This window comes from Dermacentor albipictus, chromosome 8 (genome assembly GCF_038994185.2).
Source record: "Dermacentor albipictus isolate Rhodes 1998 colony chromosome 8, USDA_Dalb.pri_finalv2, whole genome shotgun sequence".
In the NCBI taxonomy this organism is placed as follows: domain Eukaryota; kingdom Metazoa; phylum Arthropoda; class Arachnida; order Ixodida; family Ixodidae; genus Dermacentor; species Dermacentor albipictus.
In genome coordinates, this window is record NC_091828.1 from 61,182,815 (window position 1) to 61,201,750 (window position 18,936).

The 18,936-nt window shown below is 47.8% G+C and overlaps 2 protein-coding genes across 42 annotated transcripts in view; both read left to right on the forward strand.

Moving 5' to 3' along the window:
* LOC135915154 (histone-lysine N-methyltransferase PRDM9-like) overlaps positions 1-18,936 on the forward strand; it is a 473,262-nt gene that overhangs the window by 183,783 nt on the left and 270,543 nt on the right. The gene's annotated exons all lie outside the window — the stretch shown is intronic.
* Positions 7,391-18,936, forward strand: part of LOC135915161 (gastrula zinc finger protein XlCGF57.1-like) — an 81,050-nt gene continuing 69,504 nt past the window's right edge. For 4 of the 9 annotated variants that reach the window (XM_070523470.1, XM_065448195.2, XM_065448198.2 and 1 more), the window contains exons 1-2: positions 7,391-7,665; positions 15,356-15,475. In XM_070523470.1, the coding sequence (XP_070379571.1) occupies positions 7,550-7,665; positions 15,356-15,475 (236 nt within the window). In that variant the 5' untranslated portion in view covers positions 7,391-7,549. The remainder of the gene's footprint in view (positions 7,666-15,355; positions 15,476-18,936) is intronic. The other 5 variants (XM_070523471.1, XM_065448194.2, XM_065448196.2 and 2 more) reach the window with 2 other exon arrangements.

Here is an 18,936-nt window from a genome sequence, read left to right on the forward strand (position 1 = left end):
TGGTGGTGCCGTAAGTGTGCTGCCTGCCAGGACCGCGACGCGGAAAGGCGAACCATCCATGTGGCCCCGGTCTCGCAAACTTGGCACATTTCACAGGAGCAGTATCCTGGTTTCAGAGGGTGTTTTCGGGAACCAATCTTTGTGTGGCCCCTGCTTTATGTCACCGCTTGGGGTTTCCAAGTGACCTCACAACCATTACTGCACTACGGGACGTCGACCGACGCATGATTGCCTTGGCTACGGTGAAGCAGTGTGCCCCTTCGGAGTGCGGTGAGGTGCGTGTCTGTCCTACATGCCGGGGTTCGTTAGTAAAAGATGTCGTGCCGCGTTTTGCAGCAATATATGGGTAGGTATACTTTATGGTGCATCATCAGCTTCCGAGGCTCAGCATCGTAGAGGAGCGACCAGTGGCGCCTCGCCTTCCATTTATGTGCATACGGCGTTTGACGCACCGCAACGGACAGTTCGCCATTATAGGGCCCACATACACAGCCTCGCTGGTCATCCACCATCACAGAGCGGAATGGAACTGAATTTCTTTTTAAATCTGGGGTTATACGTGCCAATACCACAATATGTGTGTTGTGCTGTGTTGGGTTTAGTGGCGCATACGCAACTAAAGCTATCATGCGCCTAACCCAACGTGTAGTTTCTTTAAAAGGGTTGGGTCCCATCAGCAATTCCTCTGGATAAGGGCACCGTGGAACCCAAGAAATCGGTAATTGTATAGAAGCGTACGGTCAGCATTCCGAGTTTTTTCCGGAACCCTGGCTTCCTTTAAAAAGCTAAATATCAGTAAGTTCGCTTTCTCCTAAAATCAATGCTGGATAGAACAGAATGTGTTCGTTGTAAAATGGGGTAAAACGTATTTTGCTCAGTGTTTCGAGCTGCATGGACGAAAATGTCAAAATTTGTCAGATTGAAGTTGTGTCTGAGTTGTATGCGTCCAATGCACAAACGACATAATATAACTTCAAAAAACCGTTGCTGATGTGCACACGACTTTCATTCTCCTAAGACGGGCTTTAGCATTTGTAGCTTATTATTTAGTTAATTACTGCATGTACATTGCCATTTGTCCCTGAGTTTGCTGTGTACTAGTTTATTGCTCCATGTTGATTGTCATTTGTCCCTGATTTTGCTGTGCATAACTTCATGCAATTTTATGGGGCATGCTTAATTTATATCATTGCTGCGCCTTTGTGCAGCGCAGTCATCTGCTCTCTCATTGCCAGGAATTCCTATCTGACCACGATATGATTACGAAGCACGCCGTAGTGAGGAACGACGCGGTAATTTTGACCACCTGGTGTTCTTCAACGTGTACCAACTGCACACTACGATGGCCCCATCGAAATGCGGCAACCGTCGCAGAGATTTCATCTCGTGCCCTGAAGCTTAGCAGCATAACGTCGAATCGAGCATGCCACCAAGGCGGGTCGAATAACTTTGGACTGCGTACAACTATCGCTGCCGTTCTTGTTGCGTTCATCTCTCCAGCCGTCTATATAGACCACCTATTACCAAAAATACTGCCTTGAAAAATGTTGCCAGGTAAACAGACGCTTCTCCATTAAGCAGGGTACAGGCTTGGACTGGACATATTACTTCAAATTGGCTCCAGTTGAACATGTAACGACTTCTTGAACAAAAAGAGCACGAATCTATTATTTTGTCCCTTCAGTTCCCATGTGTTCAGTTTTACTTTCGCGCTGTTATTTCAATAATACATGGAGGTTGGCAACTCCATGCATTCACCCAGAAGCTTATTTCTCCCCTCAGGAACCGCGGCTATCATGCAGTAAAATTATCGGAGACTGTCACCGCTTGCATCTCACACTCTTTCTGCAAGCTCAAATGATTGTTGTCGTCCCTAAAAATTGGACAGCAAAGTATATTTTTCGCGTTCTAGCAGTGAATTCTCAGATTTAATAAGAATCAAGACAGCAAGCACTCTTCATGTTCGCAATTTAAATTGATCGCACATCACTGCTTAGAACTCTTCAAACGTTGCTGTGGTCGCACGTACTGCGAAGCTGCTCTGAATTCAAGCGTAACCATTACATATGTGCAGACTCGCCATACGTCATACAAATATAGGCTCATAACTTTGATTTTCTGTGTAAATTGAATCTGTGCTCGCAAACCAAAAGAATCCTACTAACTTCAAGTAGCAAATGCCATAATACCGGTGCCGTTACTGCACATGGTTTCTAAACCTACCGCCTGTGATAATTGGATGTACCACTCCCTTTGTGCAGTAATGCAACTACTGCCACCGGTAATCACAGTCCTCACTAGAATCTTGGCTAACTTAGTGACAAGCAGTTACTAGCTTTTGGTTAATAAAGGCAAAATCAGATATCCAGCCGTTTGTAGCAAATGCTACAAAGGAAACCCATACGGGTTCCTCGAAAGAAAAGCCTCGCCTCGAAGAAAAGCCTTGAAGAAAAGCCTGGTTAGCTCAAATGGTAGAGCGGCTGCCCAGGAAAGGCGCTGGTCCCGGGTTCGTGTCCCAGACCAAGAGAGAGAGCGTAAACTTTAATTTCGAATCAGCAAGATTTGAGTCCGGCGTCTTTTAGTGGGTCTGGGCACCCGCCGCGGACGCGGTTCCGAGACCTTGTCTCGAAGCGGCTTCCTCGGCTCGCTGGACGGCCCAGAGTTGTGCTGTCAGGTCAGAGCTGAGCAGGACGAATTTTTCTTTAACTGTGAGGCTTTTCTTTCGTGGAACCCGTATCGGTTTCCTTTGTAGCAGTTGCTACGAACGGGTGGATGTCTGATTTTCCTTTATTAATTACTTCTCTCCACCTTGCGGGTTTCCGCAGAGCTTCAGATGCAACATCAGATGCATTTGGCGTACTTGGGATCTGGGTACCTGGTAACCAGACGTATACAGAACGGATCGGTTCATCAACTTGTAGATGTCATATGAACAATACAATGGCATTATCTGATGTGTCGCCATGCTAACATGTAGCAATTGTAAGCAACAGAGAAGAAACGAGTGCATGTAGCCGTAAATGGAGTGGTATGCGTGCCTCTGTGTAGCTGCCGTCCTCTGCTGCACCTTCGACAATTGCCCTTGAACTTAACAGCCATGCAATCCACCAGATCACGTGGGGTGTGCGAGTTTGATTGGAAGTCCCTTTGCGTGTGTGTTGCCACGCACGGTGGGAAGGAGGGCGCACGCTTCGAGGCACCCTAGAGGCCTGGAGGTAGGCAAGATTGGGTGCTACGCAGGAAGTCCCGAGTTTGCCAAAGTTTGATATCTCTGCGAGATATCGCGACACCCTCGGATGAGCGACCTAATTGCATCCGGATATAAAATTCAACCCGTGGCACGCCTCCAGTTTCATTGGCTTATCTAGAATCACTTTCGTCTTACCACAACTAGGGCGTTCCCTCATGAGTGTACGGAAAAGAAAGTGCCACGTGGCCATACCATTGGTGCCTTCTTTCATTAGTTTATTGTTCAACGCCGTGCATTGCCTGTGAAAGTAGGTTAAAGTAAAAAGGTTTTCTTGAGTATTATCGTAACACACTTACCGGTAGTTTATAAGCACTTCCAAATGCGAGAGATGTGCCCTAACTGTGCTTTAAAATAATTTGTAATTTAAAACGTTTTGCGTTCCACCACCAGGGAACGCTACGGTCTGCTTCACATTTGACGGTCTGTAGACGTATAATGTCTCAAAGAGAAGACTCATCCGTGGCCTGTTCTAGAATGACGTGGGAAGCGACTTCTGCCGAGTGCATATATAGAGAGTGGGACAATCACGGTATTGCGTAATTGTGATATTGTGCTGATAACCATAGGCGGCTCTGGTGCGTAACGTTATTCAGTTGTTTGTGCTGGAAATCAGAAAGCGGCTTGAGAAGGGTGCCCTTGTGTTGACATACGTGGTTTTTATCTCGGCATTTAATTGCCAGCGATTTCGTACGTTCCCCACTATCTTTCTTCACTGACTGTCGTCGAGCAAGAACAGCGTAGCGAGTAACTCGTGGCATCGTACTTCTCTTGGTTGAAGAAGCACGTCGGAGTGCGCATGCGCGCTGTCATCCTCAAGCACGCACGGATGCGAAAGCGGTGCACCAGCGATGATGCACCGGGAGGTCACGGTGCTGTCACCTCCCCAACATGCGCGGTAAGGATCCCCTGGACGTGGTGTTTCTAAACACATGGGCATCTCTTCCACGGGGGGCCTTGCAACACCGTCTAGATAAGACATGGGAAAGGTGAGGAGAGTAGGCTGGCGGGACACTGGAAAAGCCGCATTGTCGTCGGAGTACGTCATAAGCGCTTCATAGCCACGCTAGCGTGTACCCGCCACAAAATATGATGAGGCTTATTGCCGATCGATAGTAGAGAAGTTGTTGTTGTTGTTGTAGCCTGTGGCACGTGTGGCTCCTACCCACGATGGTGGGAATAGAGAAGTATTTGCGGGTAGCGCGCTCTCCCCAATCTGTGCCGTCGTCCTCTTCTTCGCAGGATTGGCGGTGGCGCTGCTGTTGGCGCTCCTCGTCTTCGTCACATAATAAAAATAACCAAGAAAAGATTCCAAAGATCTGCACAAAGATTTAGCACTTTTGCATCTCACATTTCTTCAACCGTGTTTCAGTTGCTTGCCCATCTCTTAGATTCTTAAATACCATCGCTGAAATTGCGTCGGATAGCTTGCTGCCTTCAAATATCGTGAAGGCAGCAAGCTGAGCCTTCAAGATATTTTGGCTCAGCCACGTGACGTGTAACATCTCATCGACAGCCAGCGAACGCAGGGCGCACGCACTCTGCCCATGAAATCGATGCTGAGCAACGCGTCATACCAGAGATCTCAGGTTGGATGTCGTAGGCAGCAATCCACTCTTACGGTACTTTCTCGAGCATGGGATTAGCTCTGCGGTGGAACAACTGTGCCCCCCCTCCTCGAGATACTGCACTTTTAGACGAAGCTGTTTATAGCGAAGGTTCTGTGAAAAGTTCATGTGTGCGAACAAAAACTATCATCATCTGCAGTGGCTCGTGCAACGGCACGCACATTCGTCGTCCTCTTCTTCTACAGGCAGAAAAAGTGAGTCATCTCTTCCGTGAATAGAGCGAAGTTCTGGTTTGGGAGCTGAGCTCGCGCTTGAAGTGCAAGTTTGGCCCTATATCCTCTGACGACGCTTGTGAAAGTCCTCAGGAACTCGCTGGGGAACAAGTACCAGGTCATTAAAGAGGACTCTCGGTTTTCTAACCAAGTCCTGGTGGAGTCATCCAATGAGAAATAGACGTGAGGTAAATTGCCTTCAAGGTTCCAGTTGTTGGAGGCTGACACCCTATCGAATGTCTCGAGCCAAGTCTACGGGTCTTCCAATGAAGCTCCGCAAAAGGTTGTTTGCGCCCTAGGGCGCTGAAGCATTACCGTTGGTGGCGACCTGTTGCCATCGTTGATGCTGACTTGGTGTTAATTCTTTTGCTCGGCTCAGGTAGAAGACCGTGTTCCGGGGGCAAATTTTGTAGTCTGTGGCTTTCTCGATGTCCGGGACGACGTTGCTGATGTCTTCCGGTTTCGGGATTAGATGACGGCTTTTCGAGGGCGTTCTGCGCATGAACGTACTTCTCAAGCAGATGCCACCTAGTAGTGATGGTGAAGAAAGCAGCAAAACTGTTATTGTCGTAAGTAGCGTTTTATTGGACGCACCTGTGCCCTAAAAAATAGGCTACCGTCAAAGAACAATGATAGTGGCGAACGCTGTCGGCGATCGTCGCAATGCTGATAAGCGGGTCAAGCCCGTTAGCTTTTATACATGAGTCATCTAAAGTTCCATAGTAATCACTGGTGCCCGCGCGTCTTCAAGAAAGTACTACACAATTCGCGTCGCGCCTACATGCAATAAAATTAGACTAGGTTCCATGAAAGTGAATAGCACCATCGATAAGATACGTGCAATTCCCAGTACGTGCAGGCGTGTCTTGTGCTTAGCGAGAACATTTTTACACGGGGAAACGGGTTCACCCGATAAACGAGTACATGTGTTAATATATATACATCCGCGCACCAACATTCGGTCAGCTCGGCGCCATTTCGTCTGTTACTGAGACCTTGTACGACGCCTGCACTTCCAGATTGCGAGTGCAAGAGAACTGTGAACTCGTGTACGTTGAACGAAGCCAAATCCAAGAGCTTGGTGCAGGCGTTGCGAGCAGCACCGTAGAATTGAGGACAAAAAATGCTGCACTGCCTGCACTGGTGCCAAAGGTGCAGCCAAATTGCACGCAGCTGTGGATAAAAAACTACTATTCCGAAATTGCACAGCAAATTATTAGAGACATCATAGTGGATGACTGGCTAATGATGTTGATGATCTGCTGCTTTTTAATGAGCATTTGCATATAAGCACGCGAGCATTTGGCATTTAGTTTCCATAGGAGTGCATCGGTTCGAGATGTATTTTGATAACGGAAAAGAGGATTTACACAAGCCGGCACGTGTGCCAGATGGATTGCTTTACAGCCAATGGCTAGTGCGATACACTCTTTCGCGCGTTTTGTCATCCTCGAGATTGTAACTAATTTGCCACTCCAATGCCAGATTTGTTCCCAGGCCAAGAGCGTACAGTGGAAGGTATTGACTGAATTGATAGTCAAGCTAACGCCGCCGGCAGCACTAACAATGGCACTATCACGACAACCTGCCGACTGAAATTACCTGCAATTTATTCTTCGAAGCAAAACAAAGTGCTACAAGTACTCGCCTGTACAAAATTAGCACCCGCCAGATGTCCGTTGGATATGGAATTTAAGAAACAAATATACAGGTTTATCAGGTTGGGAAATCCATCTTTCTAATTAATCGAACGTTGCTTAATTAGCGACAGAATATTTTCATGGCGAATAATTCACTGAGGTCATCATAAAGAATTCGGCGAGCGTTCACATCGATCTTAGCGCTTCCCTTGTTCAAAATCAAGAAAGAACAACGATTAATTGAGCTACAGTGCTCCTACTAGGACGACATTGTAGGTCTCTCAATACAACACCCACCCATGCTAAGTGCATGTCGAACCTGGTATATGAAAGGCTATTCTAGCACGCGGAAGTTCAGCAGATGGTGAGCGACGTGCGTTATGGAACCTACAGCTAGCCTTACCTTCCTTCTTTACTTCCGCAGCGGTAATGTATGACTGCGTCTGAGCGATATGCCAGATTCGTCCCTTTACTGAGAGACGCCGACGTAATATAGAAAGCCACTGCTGTTGATTTGTAGCATTTATTTATGAAACAACTTTACATTTTTGCTTGTGTAAATACGAAGCGTACTGAAATATTGAATCGCTCATCCAACGAAATTGCCTGAATTATCAGATTCACTCTGCTACTTATACCGCGGAAGGCTAGTGGCACACACTATCGTTTCATTTTTCAAGATATGCAACGATTGTTACCGAGTTCCCAAAGCGACAAACGTCATATTCGTTCCTGTTTCTTTTGGAACTGAATGCGCATGTGTGGCCTTGCAGTACCGCGCCGTTGCGAAAATACCAGCACTGTTGAATCTCAGCATCAGACATGGCAAGAACCAGCGGATACATGCCTCCTATTCGAAGCAACCAGGACGACGGAACGCCGAGTACAAGCCATGCAGCAACTGACGACGCTCCATTCACTGGGGCCGACTACAATGCGTGAGTCTTCGACGACACATTTTAATTGAGGATTCTGATGCACACAGACGATGTGGAAGAGAACCGTTACCAGGTTTAGACGTAAAAACTGAAGCGTGGTTCTTTTGGCCAGACCGTTGTGGGGTACCTAGCGTGTTCCCGTGTTACCACTCAACCCCCACAAATAATAAAAAAATTTTCTCCCTCTCTCTCAAGCAGGGCCTGTAGAGTGTCGTTGACAGTGCAATTGCAACTGAATAATTTTAAGTTAAGCACTAGTGTTTTCAACGGAAGCGAATATTTGCTTTCGAGTAATGAGGGGCATTTTCGTTTCCGTTCGTTTACCGCACGGCAGGCTTGCTTCCAGTGACAGGTAAGCTGTCTCTATAAAAGATTGCCACTGTAAATTAGTGACAGTAACTTGAAACCGTGACTCGATAGAATTGTTTACGGCAAGACATATCTTCAGCAATATCTTCCAGCATCTGAAATCACACTAATAGAAATCGTCAAGTGCATTTAAGACGCCTGTTTGCACGGAAGTATCCTAAAGTAATATTTATGAAGTTTATACTGCTTACGACATTTATGCGAAGGGGCGCACGAGCACTTGATGGATCATCTCGTAGGCCATCTTACGCGCGGTGCCGCGGCGACAGCCTAAATTAAAACGAGTGAAGTGTGCCGTTTCCACTGCCGCCTGCACATCCGTAGCCAACGTTATTATTTTAAAGGGAAGCGATCTTTGCCTTATCCACCGGCGCTCCCGCTATTACTAATGTGTTACACAATATCCTATACACGCCATGCTGCCCCATCTTCATACCCCTATCTATGAATATTCCTGAGTTGTCAAGTGATTGTCTTACCATCGTCGTCACTCTGTTGTAGTGATTCCACTACTATCACCGCGTTGTCGTGATCCCACGGCTTGAACTTTGAAAGGGTGAGCTAGTCATGAAAAAATGCACTAGGCGGTTCACATCGGGCTGTAGACAGCACGCCGTCATTTCGCCGTCGTCGTTGTGATGCCAACGTCGTCGTCGTCGTCCACCCTGCTGGCTGAAATTGTCAACGATTGGCTGGTGGATGATATGATGTCAATGCCGAATATAATGGTAATTGAGATACCCTACAGTGGCAGTTAATAGCGCGGACGTGAGCTCCATCTTTATATGCCATCGTTGCAGGCATGCCATCGTCGTCACTTCATCGCCGTTATGACGTCATGAACATTCCTTCGCTGTCATCGAGTCATCCTTCGGCTAATTTTGCTCTGTCGCAGTCGCTGATTTGTCCTACTGTCCTCGCATCACCAGCTTAGACCCGTCGTCACCAGTACGTCGTCGTCACGCCATTATCGTCCTTATGTCGTTGTGACATAGCCGCCGTTAGGCCGTCGTCGTTGTTTCATTGTCGTAATATTTTTCTCGGTAAATTGACTGTCTCCATCACATTGTCAACATGTGTTCCTAGTGACACCGCCCTCTTTACTACAGAATAATCATACCGCTATAGCAGGCACCTTAATAGCGTAAACTTTTCCGTCATCGACATTGCAGTGACGTCACTTCATTGTCCCATCTCGTTATCATACTTTGGCGGTCCCGGCGATATGATATCACAATCTGATGCGATCAACATACCATCGGCATCATTCCACCATCATGTTGCTGTCACGTTCTGGTGGTGGCATGGTAGTCCCGGTGCCATTATCCTCATATCAGCGTTGTCACCTCATCGTGGCGAACCATCGTGGTGATTGCGTGAATGTCATGCAGTTGTCTTCATGCTGTCCAGGTCATTCTGTCGTTGTCGTCGTGATACCATCATCATTCCATTGCCGCCATGATCCTCTTCGCACAGTCATCGTCATGTCATCTTGGTGGTTGCGTGAGTGTTGTGCTCCGAACGTAGATGATTGAGCACACGAAGTTTCCGGTTTGTACAATAACTGATGCGCCCTACTCGGCCGATTGGGTGAGAAGGTGTCCAACTGGGCCACGTAGTCTCTCCTTACAAGTTGTCGCCCAGCAGGAACTGCGTCCTTCCCCTAAACCAATAAAATCTTCGCCCAAAGAGGTGCTTCAGCAGGCGATATCCATAGATTTTTTTAAAGTGTGAACGCTGGTGTACATCACTAATGTGGGAATGACCAGCAAAGCTCTTTTGTGTACCGAGACATTCATTCAGAGTAGCAAATAGTTTCTTTAAACTTCACTTATTTCGCTAAATTAACACAACTGTAATGCACAGACTGTGTTGAGCCCCTTATCATATTCGAAAATTAACTGCGGCTCATCAAAGCTGTACTACACAACTATAGCAATAGGTAAAAAGGAGACGCGGAGGAGTGCTAACATTGAACTGAACCTTAATACCGAAAATGACTAAACATGTACAAAGGGAAAGCGAGGCTCTCGAATGAGTGAAACAATTTTATTGGTGGTCCGGTGAGGATGCAAACTCATCGCGTACCCGGCTAGTCCCACTTCGGGACCGGCAGGTCGGCACGTTGGGACCGGCACTGGCCCAGTCGCAGGCACACCGAACAACCAGAATTTGCTTGCCTAGAGCGGGGCTACGCAGAAGCTAATCCCACTCCTCCTCGCTAAACTTGGGGTATTTCGACCCGTACTCCCAGAGCATGTGTACTGGTGTGGAGGCCTGCCCACAGGACGGGCAGGCGTCGTCGCGATATACGTCGGAGTAAACATCGTGTAGAATGGCCAGAGACGTATATGTGCTGGTCTGTAAGTTCCTACAAGAAACAGCTTGCGGCCTATTCAATTGACAAGTGCAGCGATGGTTACGGCCGGACAAGAGAGCCGAGTGCGGCAGCATCCCGTGCGTCTGCCAAATCGCTTCCGTCCTAAGCCGCTAGGGCGCTGCTCATGTGCACTTTGGCGTAGCAAAAGGCGTATTAGGCTTGTGTAGAAGGAGCTCCCATTTCTTTTGGGAGCACTCCAGGACGCGCGGTTCCACGTATTCAACAACGTCGTTCATGGCTTGCTGCAGCGTGTCTTGAATGTTCCCGTCACTGCCCCCGGTGATCTACAGGGTTATTCAGTCTGCGTAGAGGCTATACTTGAGGTTGTGGATGCTAGCTTATCCAGGCGGTAGTCAGAGCAAGGCCACGTTAAGCACAAAAGGGGACAGAACCGATGCTTGCGGCGTGACTTTACTGCCGAAGTGAATAATTGGCGACCGCAACCCTCCCATGGTGATGGCCGTTCTACCTGTAAGGAAATTCTTGACGTAGTTATATTGCCGCTTGGTGTTTTGAACCAGTGAACAATCAACATTGCGTGCCCAGCAAAACGGCGAAGAAGACGACGAAGTCAAAGATTCCGTGCCAGCTGGAGAACCGTCGCTTAGGGTCTGGCATTTTTCGTGTCTGGCTGCTCGTACTGGTAATTACTCTTGCCTTAGCGCGTGACAAACTGGTGGAGGTGCGGGGTATCGATCCCCGTACCCCTACGTGAGCTGCTGCTCGAGTTCCACTCTTGCTTTGCACGGTCGTCGGAGATACGTCAAACGTTGATTACGAAGCACCGTATCATCACTTATGACGACGTGCCCCCCATACGGCAACAGCCTTATCGTGTTTTCCCGACCGAACGACACGCGATTCAAACGCAGGTGAAGCAAATGCTTCAAGACGGCGTGCTACAGCCTTCATGCAGTCCGTAGTCATCGCCAGTCTGTCTTCTTAAAAAGAAAGATGGCACGCTTCGGTTTTGTGTTGACTACCGGACCTTCTCGCTAAACAACGATCGGACGCTGAGTTAAGGCCCACCATCGATCACTTAGAAGGCGGCATGGCGTCCATTCCTCGCCCACTTTAGCGATGGTTGTCGTCGTTTTGCCTACGAGGGGGCATCTTATACAAAAGAAACACTGGTGCCGGCGACAAACCACATCTTCTAGTAGTGCCTAAGCCCATCGCGACGACATCCTACTAGCCTGCCACGACGAGCCGACATCAGGTCACTTGGGCTACTCAAGGACTCTGGACAGGGTACGCCAACTCTACTACTGGTCTAGACTGACTGCTTGCGTCAAACGCTACGTGAAAGGATGCCGTGAATGCCAGTGCCGAAAGTCACCAACCTTCAAGCCTGCAGGCCTTCTACAACCCATCGACCCTCCGCATACGCCGTTTGATTAAGTTGGAATGGACCTTCTTGGCATATTTCCCTTGTCTTCCTTCGGAAATAAGTGGATAATTGTCGCAACTGATTACTTGACGCGTTACGCTGAGACGAAGGCACTTCCACGCGGGACAGCATCTGAACTTGCCCAGTTTATTTTGCATCACATTGTGCTTCGGCATGACGCACCATCATTCACCATCACTGACCGAGGGACTGCATTTACAGCGAAGCCTCTGGACGACATCTTCAAGTTTAGTTACACGAGTCATCGAAAGACCACTGCATACCACCCTCAAAGTAACAGCTTGACAGAAAGACTTAAACAAAACATTGGCAGACATGCTCTCTATGTACGTGGATGTGCTGCACAAAACGTGGGACGAAATCCTGCCATAGGTAACGTTTGCGTACAACACTGCCACGCAGGAAACTACACGATTCCCGCCGTTTCGCCGCGTTTATGGTCGAGATGTTCAAACAATGCAAGATGCCATGATTCCGTATGAAGACATCGATCAGCTCGACCAGTTAGCTTCCTGACGTCGAAGAGTACATTCAGCGTGTCGAGGAAGCACGTCAACTGACCCGTGTTCACATAAGACAGCAGCAATGTACAGATGCAATAAGGTACGATCTTCACCATCGACAAGTTACCTATGAACCTGGTGACCAAGTTTGGGTTTGGACCCCCATTAGACGGCGAGGCCTCAGCGAGAAACTCCTGAGCAAGTACTTCGGACCATACACAGTACTAAGGCGTGTAAGCGACGTGAACTATGAAGTGATTCCAGACGGAAACCTACCATCGCCCAAGCGCCGTTTACCACGTGCAGAGACTGTATACATGTCGTCCGCCTCATGCCATATTTTACACGATGATCTTAAGTTTGCTGGTGAAACTAACTTTTGTTTTTTTTTGCTGTCGTCGCGTCGTCCTCCAAAGAACTGCGAAGCGATTTTGATTTTTGGTTCCCGACGACAGAACCCCCTTTTTTTTCCTCGTGTGCATGCCCATATGTGTGCTAGCGCGCTTCCCCCCTCCCGTTTTTTGTCTTGCCTAATCTGCGTACTTTCCGTGTACGTCTTGTGTTTGAGCATCGAGGCGATGCTTCATTGGGAGGGGAAATAATGCCACCTGGTGTTTTGAGCCAGCGAACAGTCACCATTGCGTGCCCAGCAAAACAGCGAAGAAGATGAAGTCAAAGATCCCGTGCCCGCTGGAGAGCCGTTGCTTAGGGTCTGGCATTTTTCATGTCTGGCTGCTCGTACTGTTAATTACTCTTGCCTTAGCGCGTGACAATATGCTCGATTTCCAACCTGGGGTTGTGGCGGTTGGGTCAGTATGACCTCATCCGTGACGTTATCGAAGGCCTTTGCTGGGTCTAACCCCAAGATGGCTCTGATGTCCAGCCAGGAGCTTTTATCATCATCGATAATTCGGCGCTTGAACTGAATCATGATATCTTGGGCAGAAAGTTTAGCGCGGAAACCAACCAGGGTATTGGGGAAGAGATTGTTGGCGTTCATATTGTTACGTGTAGAAATATACAGACGGAAGAGGCTATTTACAAGCTATTTACATTAGACTGGAGCCAGAGCGCCAGGCCGGCAATATTCTCGGGCCAAGGGCACAGCGCCACTGCGTCGTCGTTCTCGCGGCGGCTCGTCTCTCGGGTATTTACCAATAATATCGTAATAATATGTCTGTGTAAGCATGCGAGGACGACGTGTTCGATGAGCTTTCTGACACATGAAGTAAGGGAGACAGGGCGGAGATTTTCCAGTAGGAGGCGTCCCCCTGGTTTAGGAATCATGATTCTGGCTTCTTTCCATTCGGAGGGAAGGTGTTCCCAGTACGCGTTAAAATAATCTAAGAGGGCTAGTATAGAATCCTCATCTACGTTGCGAAGCATTTTATTAGTAATGGTATCAGGTCCCGGGCCCAAGTTACGGCGGTGTGCGAGGATGGCTTCACGTACTTCTGCTGCTTGTACAGGCACGTCCAGGTGGTCGTTGGTGGTGCCAGTGCATGCTGGAGCGGGTGCAGTAGGTTGAGGTCCTACGTAGCGGTCCGTGAGCTCTTGAAGAACTTGTGCGTCCGTGCCCCTATGGGTATGAATAATCTTTCGCAAGTTGTGCTGTTGTGCGTTCTTGCTGTTGGCCGGATTCGAGGAGGCAACAGAGGATATTCTACGTATTGGACAGGTTTGCTTACCGCTCCATGCTATCGCATGTGCTGTGCCAACTTTGACGAGAAAGTTGTGGTGCTAGTCTTCGATGTGAAGGATGTGAGTGCGAATACGTTGAGCTTATGTTTGTATTTTCGTTGCACACTTGGGAGGGCTTCCCACATATTCAGTAACTTTCTATGTGCCTCCTGCAGGTTAGCTTCCTCAGGCACCAATTTAGCGACTTCGCTCACGTCTTGCAGCAAGGATGCGACACAATCTTCCAAAGGGGGTTGGGTACTGGGGAAAGAGGTGAGGGCTGTGGTCTGCCATAAAGCTTCCCAATTCGTGATGCGAAGTTGATGTCCTTAGGGCTTTCGCGGGCCCGCTCGAGCTGTCGTTTCGATGAAATAGTGGTCGCTGCCAAAGTTGTCTTGCGTGTTAATCCAGTCTGCCAGTGGATATCATTTTGGGAATATCAGGTCCTGAGTAGTGTCTCTGCTAACGCTGTTTCCCGTACGAGTGGAAGAAGTTCTATCCGTGACAAGAGGAAGACCTACATTCTGTCCGTCAAGCCATAGTTGTCTCCTCTTTTGGTGGTCCACGGGTATTCCCATGCCAACGGAGGGGCGTTTAAGTCCCCTGCGATGAGAAGGGAGGCTCCCGTAGCTACTTGATCGGCTTCGGTGAATAGCCGTAGAAGCCTACGCTGTTGTTTGGGGCTGGTGTACACACTCAGGATGAGCAGGCTCTGCTGCGTGCACCTTGAAGACGCGATGATCTTCAGGAGAATGTGGGCTGCTGTATCGATGCGTGTGTGATGCTGTATAACCAGAATGTCTAGCTTAGAAGTGTGGTTATTGGGGCCAGTGGTTACCATCGTAAAAAGCTGTGTACGCCACGCATCCCGACAGATTATCGGGTTCTTCGGTCTCTTGTAATGCGGTAACACCGGGGGAAGTATGTGGCGCGAGAGAGGCAATGTAGTGCTATAAGTTTGCTCGGTTTCGCCGGAAACCCCGTCCTTTCTACTGCCAAATGCAGTAGGTCACTAGTTCTGGATTACGCACAGCCATCTTTGTCAGGACCCGAGTACGGCTTCTTTAGGGGACCCGCTCTGGGACGGAGTTGGGTGTTTCTTTTTTTCAGTTCTGTCAAAGGGGTGTTGTGATTCTGAGCAAGAGTCGCGACCATGTATTGAGGTGCTTTGCGCGTGTCGTCCATTATGATGGCCCACTATGGAGCTATCATAGTCTTTTGACAAAATATATTGACCGATCTCTAAAACGGGGTAGTCTAACGCTACGTGTCACGAGAGGCAAACTGAACAATGCCAACTTCTTCTTTCTTTTTTTCCCTAAACTATGCGTCTTTCATCTTTACCAGCAGAAGCAGCAGTACTAGCAACAGCAGCAGCACTAGGAGCAGCAGCAGCGATGAGTCAACGCCAAGAAAAAACAAGGCGGCCAAGGAGCTACCTCCAACCAATCTGAAACCGGCTGTGAGGTGAGCCCCATATACGAAATATCGAGGTTTACTCTGCAAAATTTGGGCCAATATAGTGTTGTACACAGTGCAACTACAGCTGGTTCATTGTATTGTAACAAGTAGCGTCACAGAAAGCGAGTTTTTTTACTGAATGTATATTTCTTTTGTGCTGGCTTCTCGCACGGCACATCTGCTTTGTGTGACTAGTCTGCTTTGTCTAGAAAAACCACCATGGTCGCATTTAGGTGTGGGTGAAATGCGGAAACTAACGTGTTATATTTAGGAGCACGTTCGATTACCTCACGTGGCACAATGTATTCCGGAGTCTCCCACCATGGCGTGCCTCATAATCATATCGTGGTTTCGGCACTGAAAACCCCGTAATCTCTCTGAAGGAAAATTTTAGACCCCAAACCAAACTGATTTTCGGATATTGCAAAACGGGCAACCACGTGTATTCTTACTGCACGCAACAATTTTAGGTGTATTCTGAAAACTTATCGCAGGTTGAAGGATATATAGCTTCAACAAATGGCTTGCCTGCCCGAAAGTGCCATATTGCATTATCGTGATACTCATGAAATGGAGCACGTGAGCACACAGCAGACTCGCAAATTTCATGTCACGTGATAGTGCGGGAAAAGAAAAGGCAGAAAAGGGCGCCGTTTCTTCGGCCGATTCCAACCCATATACCGAACCATATTTTTACAGCAAAGGTGTATTTGGCTAGGGTTCCTTGCAGTTTTGTTCTCCGTGAATAAACGATCATCACTAATGGCTCCTCCCGCCGTAAGCATTCATGCTCCGGTAAGGATGCAAAAAATGCAATGACGCATAGCTGCGTAAGGCAGAGGATACAAGGACTTAGCAAAGAAAAGCGAACGGTGCTTTAATTTTTTCTAATCATGCACATAATTAACAGAACAGCCTGTAAAAAACTGTCCTTATCAATGGTTCGTACCCCCTGTGCAATGGTCCATACCCCCGTAAGCAAGCTAAAATGCAATGCCTGAAAGTCTGGTCAGATTCATGGCTACTCACTTTGCGTGAATTAGCACCGATGACACTACCCCAGTTGTCTTTGTAGGTGTTTTCAATGTGGATATGCATGTACCGCAAAGGGAGCGGTTTACCCTTTCTGTGTTGCACACATATCCCTTGTGATGCCGCACCGATCCGGCCCAAGCTGCCACCCAGCGGCGTGCGTGCATCGATTTGGCATTATCAAAGAATACGACTGCACATGCGAGTGAAATGCTTATAGATACGGTACATCAGATGGATTTCTTCTAGCCTACAATTGTCGTCCGTCCCTGATGACCAATGTTTACGATAAAACCATGAAAAAATCATGTTGATCACGACTTTCATTCGGTCATATGAAAAAAATTTCAACATTTATTAGGTGCACTGCACTACACCATTCAAATATATAGAACAAGAGACTGTTGGAAGGTTAAAACTCTACGAAGCCGAATTACCGCTTAACTAATATCTTCAGAAGCAGCATAATACAATAACTATGTTGACAAAGTTTTCTACAAATACAAGACACTACAGAAAGACTTTCATTGGCTTCTAAATAGTGGCTAACAAATCATGATATTTTGCTTTACTATAAATAGCGAAGAAATGAGGGATACAGGACTATCTGCAGCATTCGTTAACGTTTCTGCGAGGTATGAAATATTTACAATTCTGATATATCTGGATTCTTCACAGGGAAGCATTCGCAGTCCTTGTTTTTTCAATTAGCGATGAAAGCGATGTTTTCATATATGGTAATTTGGGAGGTATAACTAGGCTTTATCTGCGTAATAGATAAATCGGCCGATAAGGTAGGCAGAAACTGTCGATTTGTCTGAGTATGCATAAACATAACCTAAATCTCAAGCTGACCAACGTCCAAATTTCAGGCTGACCCGTATCCCAATTTTAGTTGACCCGTGTCCCGATTTCAAGTGGACCCGCGTCCTAATTTCAAGTGGACCCGCGTCGAAGTTTCATGCTGACCCGCGTCGATGTTTCGTGCCGACCAGCATCGAAGTTTCGTGCTGACCCGCGTCGAAGTTTCGTGCTGACCCGCGTCGAAGTCTCCTGCTGACCCGCGTCGAAGTTTCGTGCTGACCCGCGTCAAAGTTTCGTGCTGACCCGGGTGCTGACCCGGGTTCAAGTTTCGTGCTGACCCGGGTTCAAGTTTCGTGCTGACCCGGGTGCTGACCCGGGTTCAAGTTTCGTGCTGACCCGGGTTCAAGTTTCGTGCTGATCCGGGTTCAAGTTTCGTGCTGACCCGGGTTCAAGTTTCGTGCTGACCCGGGTTCAAGTTTCGTGCTGACCCGGGTTCAAGTTTCGTGCTGACCCGGGCTCAAGTTTCGTGCTGACCCGGGCTCAAGTTTCGTGCTGACCCGGGTTCAAGTTTCGTGCTGACCCGGGTTCAAGTTTCGTGCTGACCCGGGCTCAAGTTTCGTGCTGACCCGGGCTCAAGTTTCGTGCTGACCCGGGCTCAAGTTTCGTGCTGACCCGCGTCTAAGTTTCATGCTGACCCGCGTCCAAGCTTCATGATGACGCGCGTCCAAGCTTCATGACAATAATAATATTTGGGGTTTTACGTGCCAAAACCACTCTCTGATTATGAGGCACGCTGTAGTGGAGGACTCCGGAAATTTTTACCACCTGGGGTTCTTTAACGTGCACCTAAATCAAAGCACACGGGTGTTTTCGCATTTCGCCCCCATCGAAATGCGGCCGCCGTGGCCGGGATTCGATCCCGCGACCTCGTGCTCAGCAGCCCAACACCATAGCCACTGAGCAACCACGGCGGGTAAGGCTTCATGATGACGCGTGTCCAAGTTTCATGCTGACCCGAGTCCAAATTTTGAGTGGACCGGCGTCCGGATTTCAAGACACCCTAAACCCTAAATATCACTTGTCCAAGTCATATTATAACTTTCCCCGTCGATTACCTAAGGATGTATCCTATGTGTCTATGTATTTCTATGGGTATTCTCTTTTAGTGTTTTTGTTGTTTACAGTGTTCCTTGTCACCTATAAAGCCAGCAATCATCTACAGCTTCACTGTTGTAAAAATTAAATGTCTAACTTTGCAAATTGCACATTTTTGTACCGATACAAGGTACAACACTTCTCGCGTGACAGGCTTTCTTCATCCTGGCTTTAATTGTTTTACCCAAAGAATGCTTATGCATTAATATGCCCTCCTAATGCGTAAGCTGTGGCTAAGATTCATTTTAACACTACAATATCGAATAGGCAACATCCTCCCAATGCGCCGTTTTCCAGGGTGACCGCAGTGTAAGATAAAATTTATAAAAATATACCAGGTGATTATAAAGTCGTCTGCATGCTTGTATGCTTTCTTAATAAGGCTAGGACGTCGATAGATGATTCCACAAATTTCAGCTGAAACTCTAAAATAAGTGACTGCCCATATAGATCTATCCCGCGAGCATCAGCAGAAC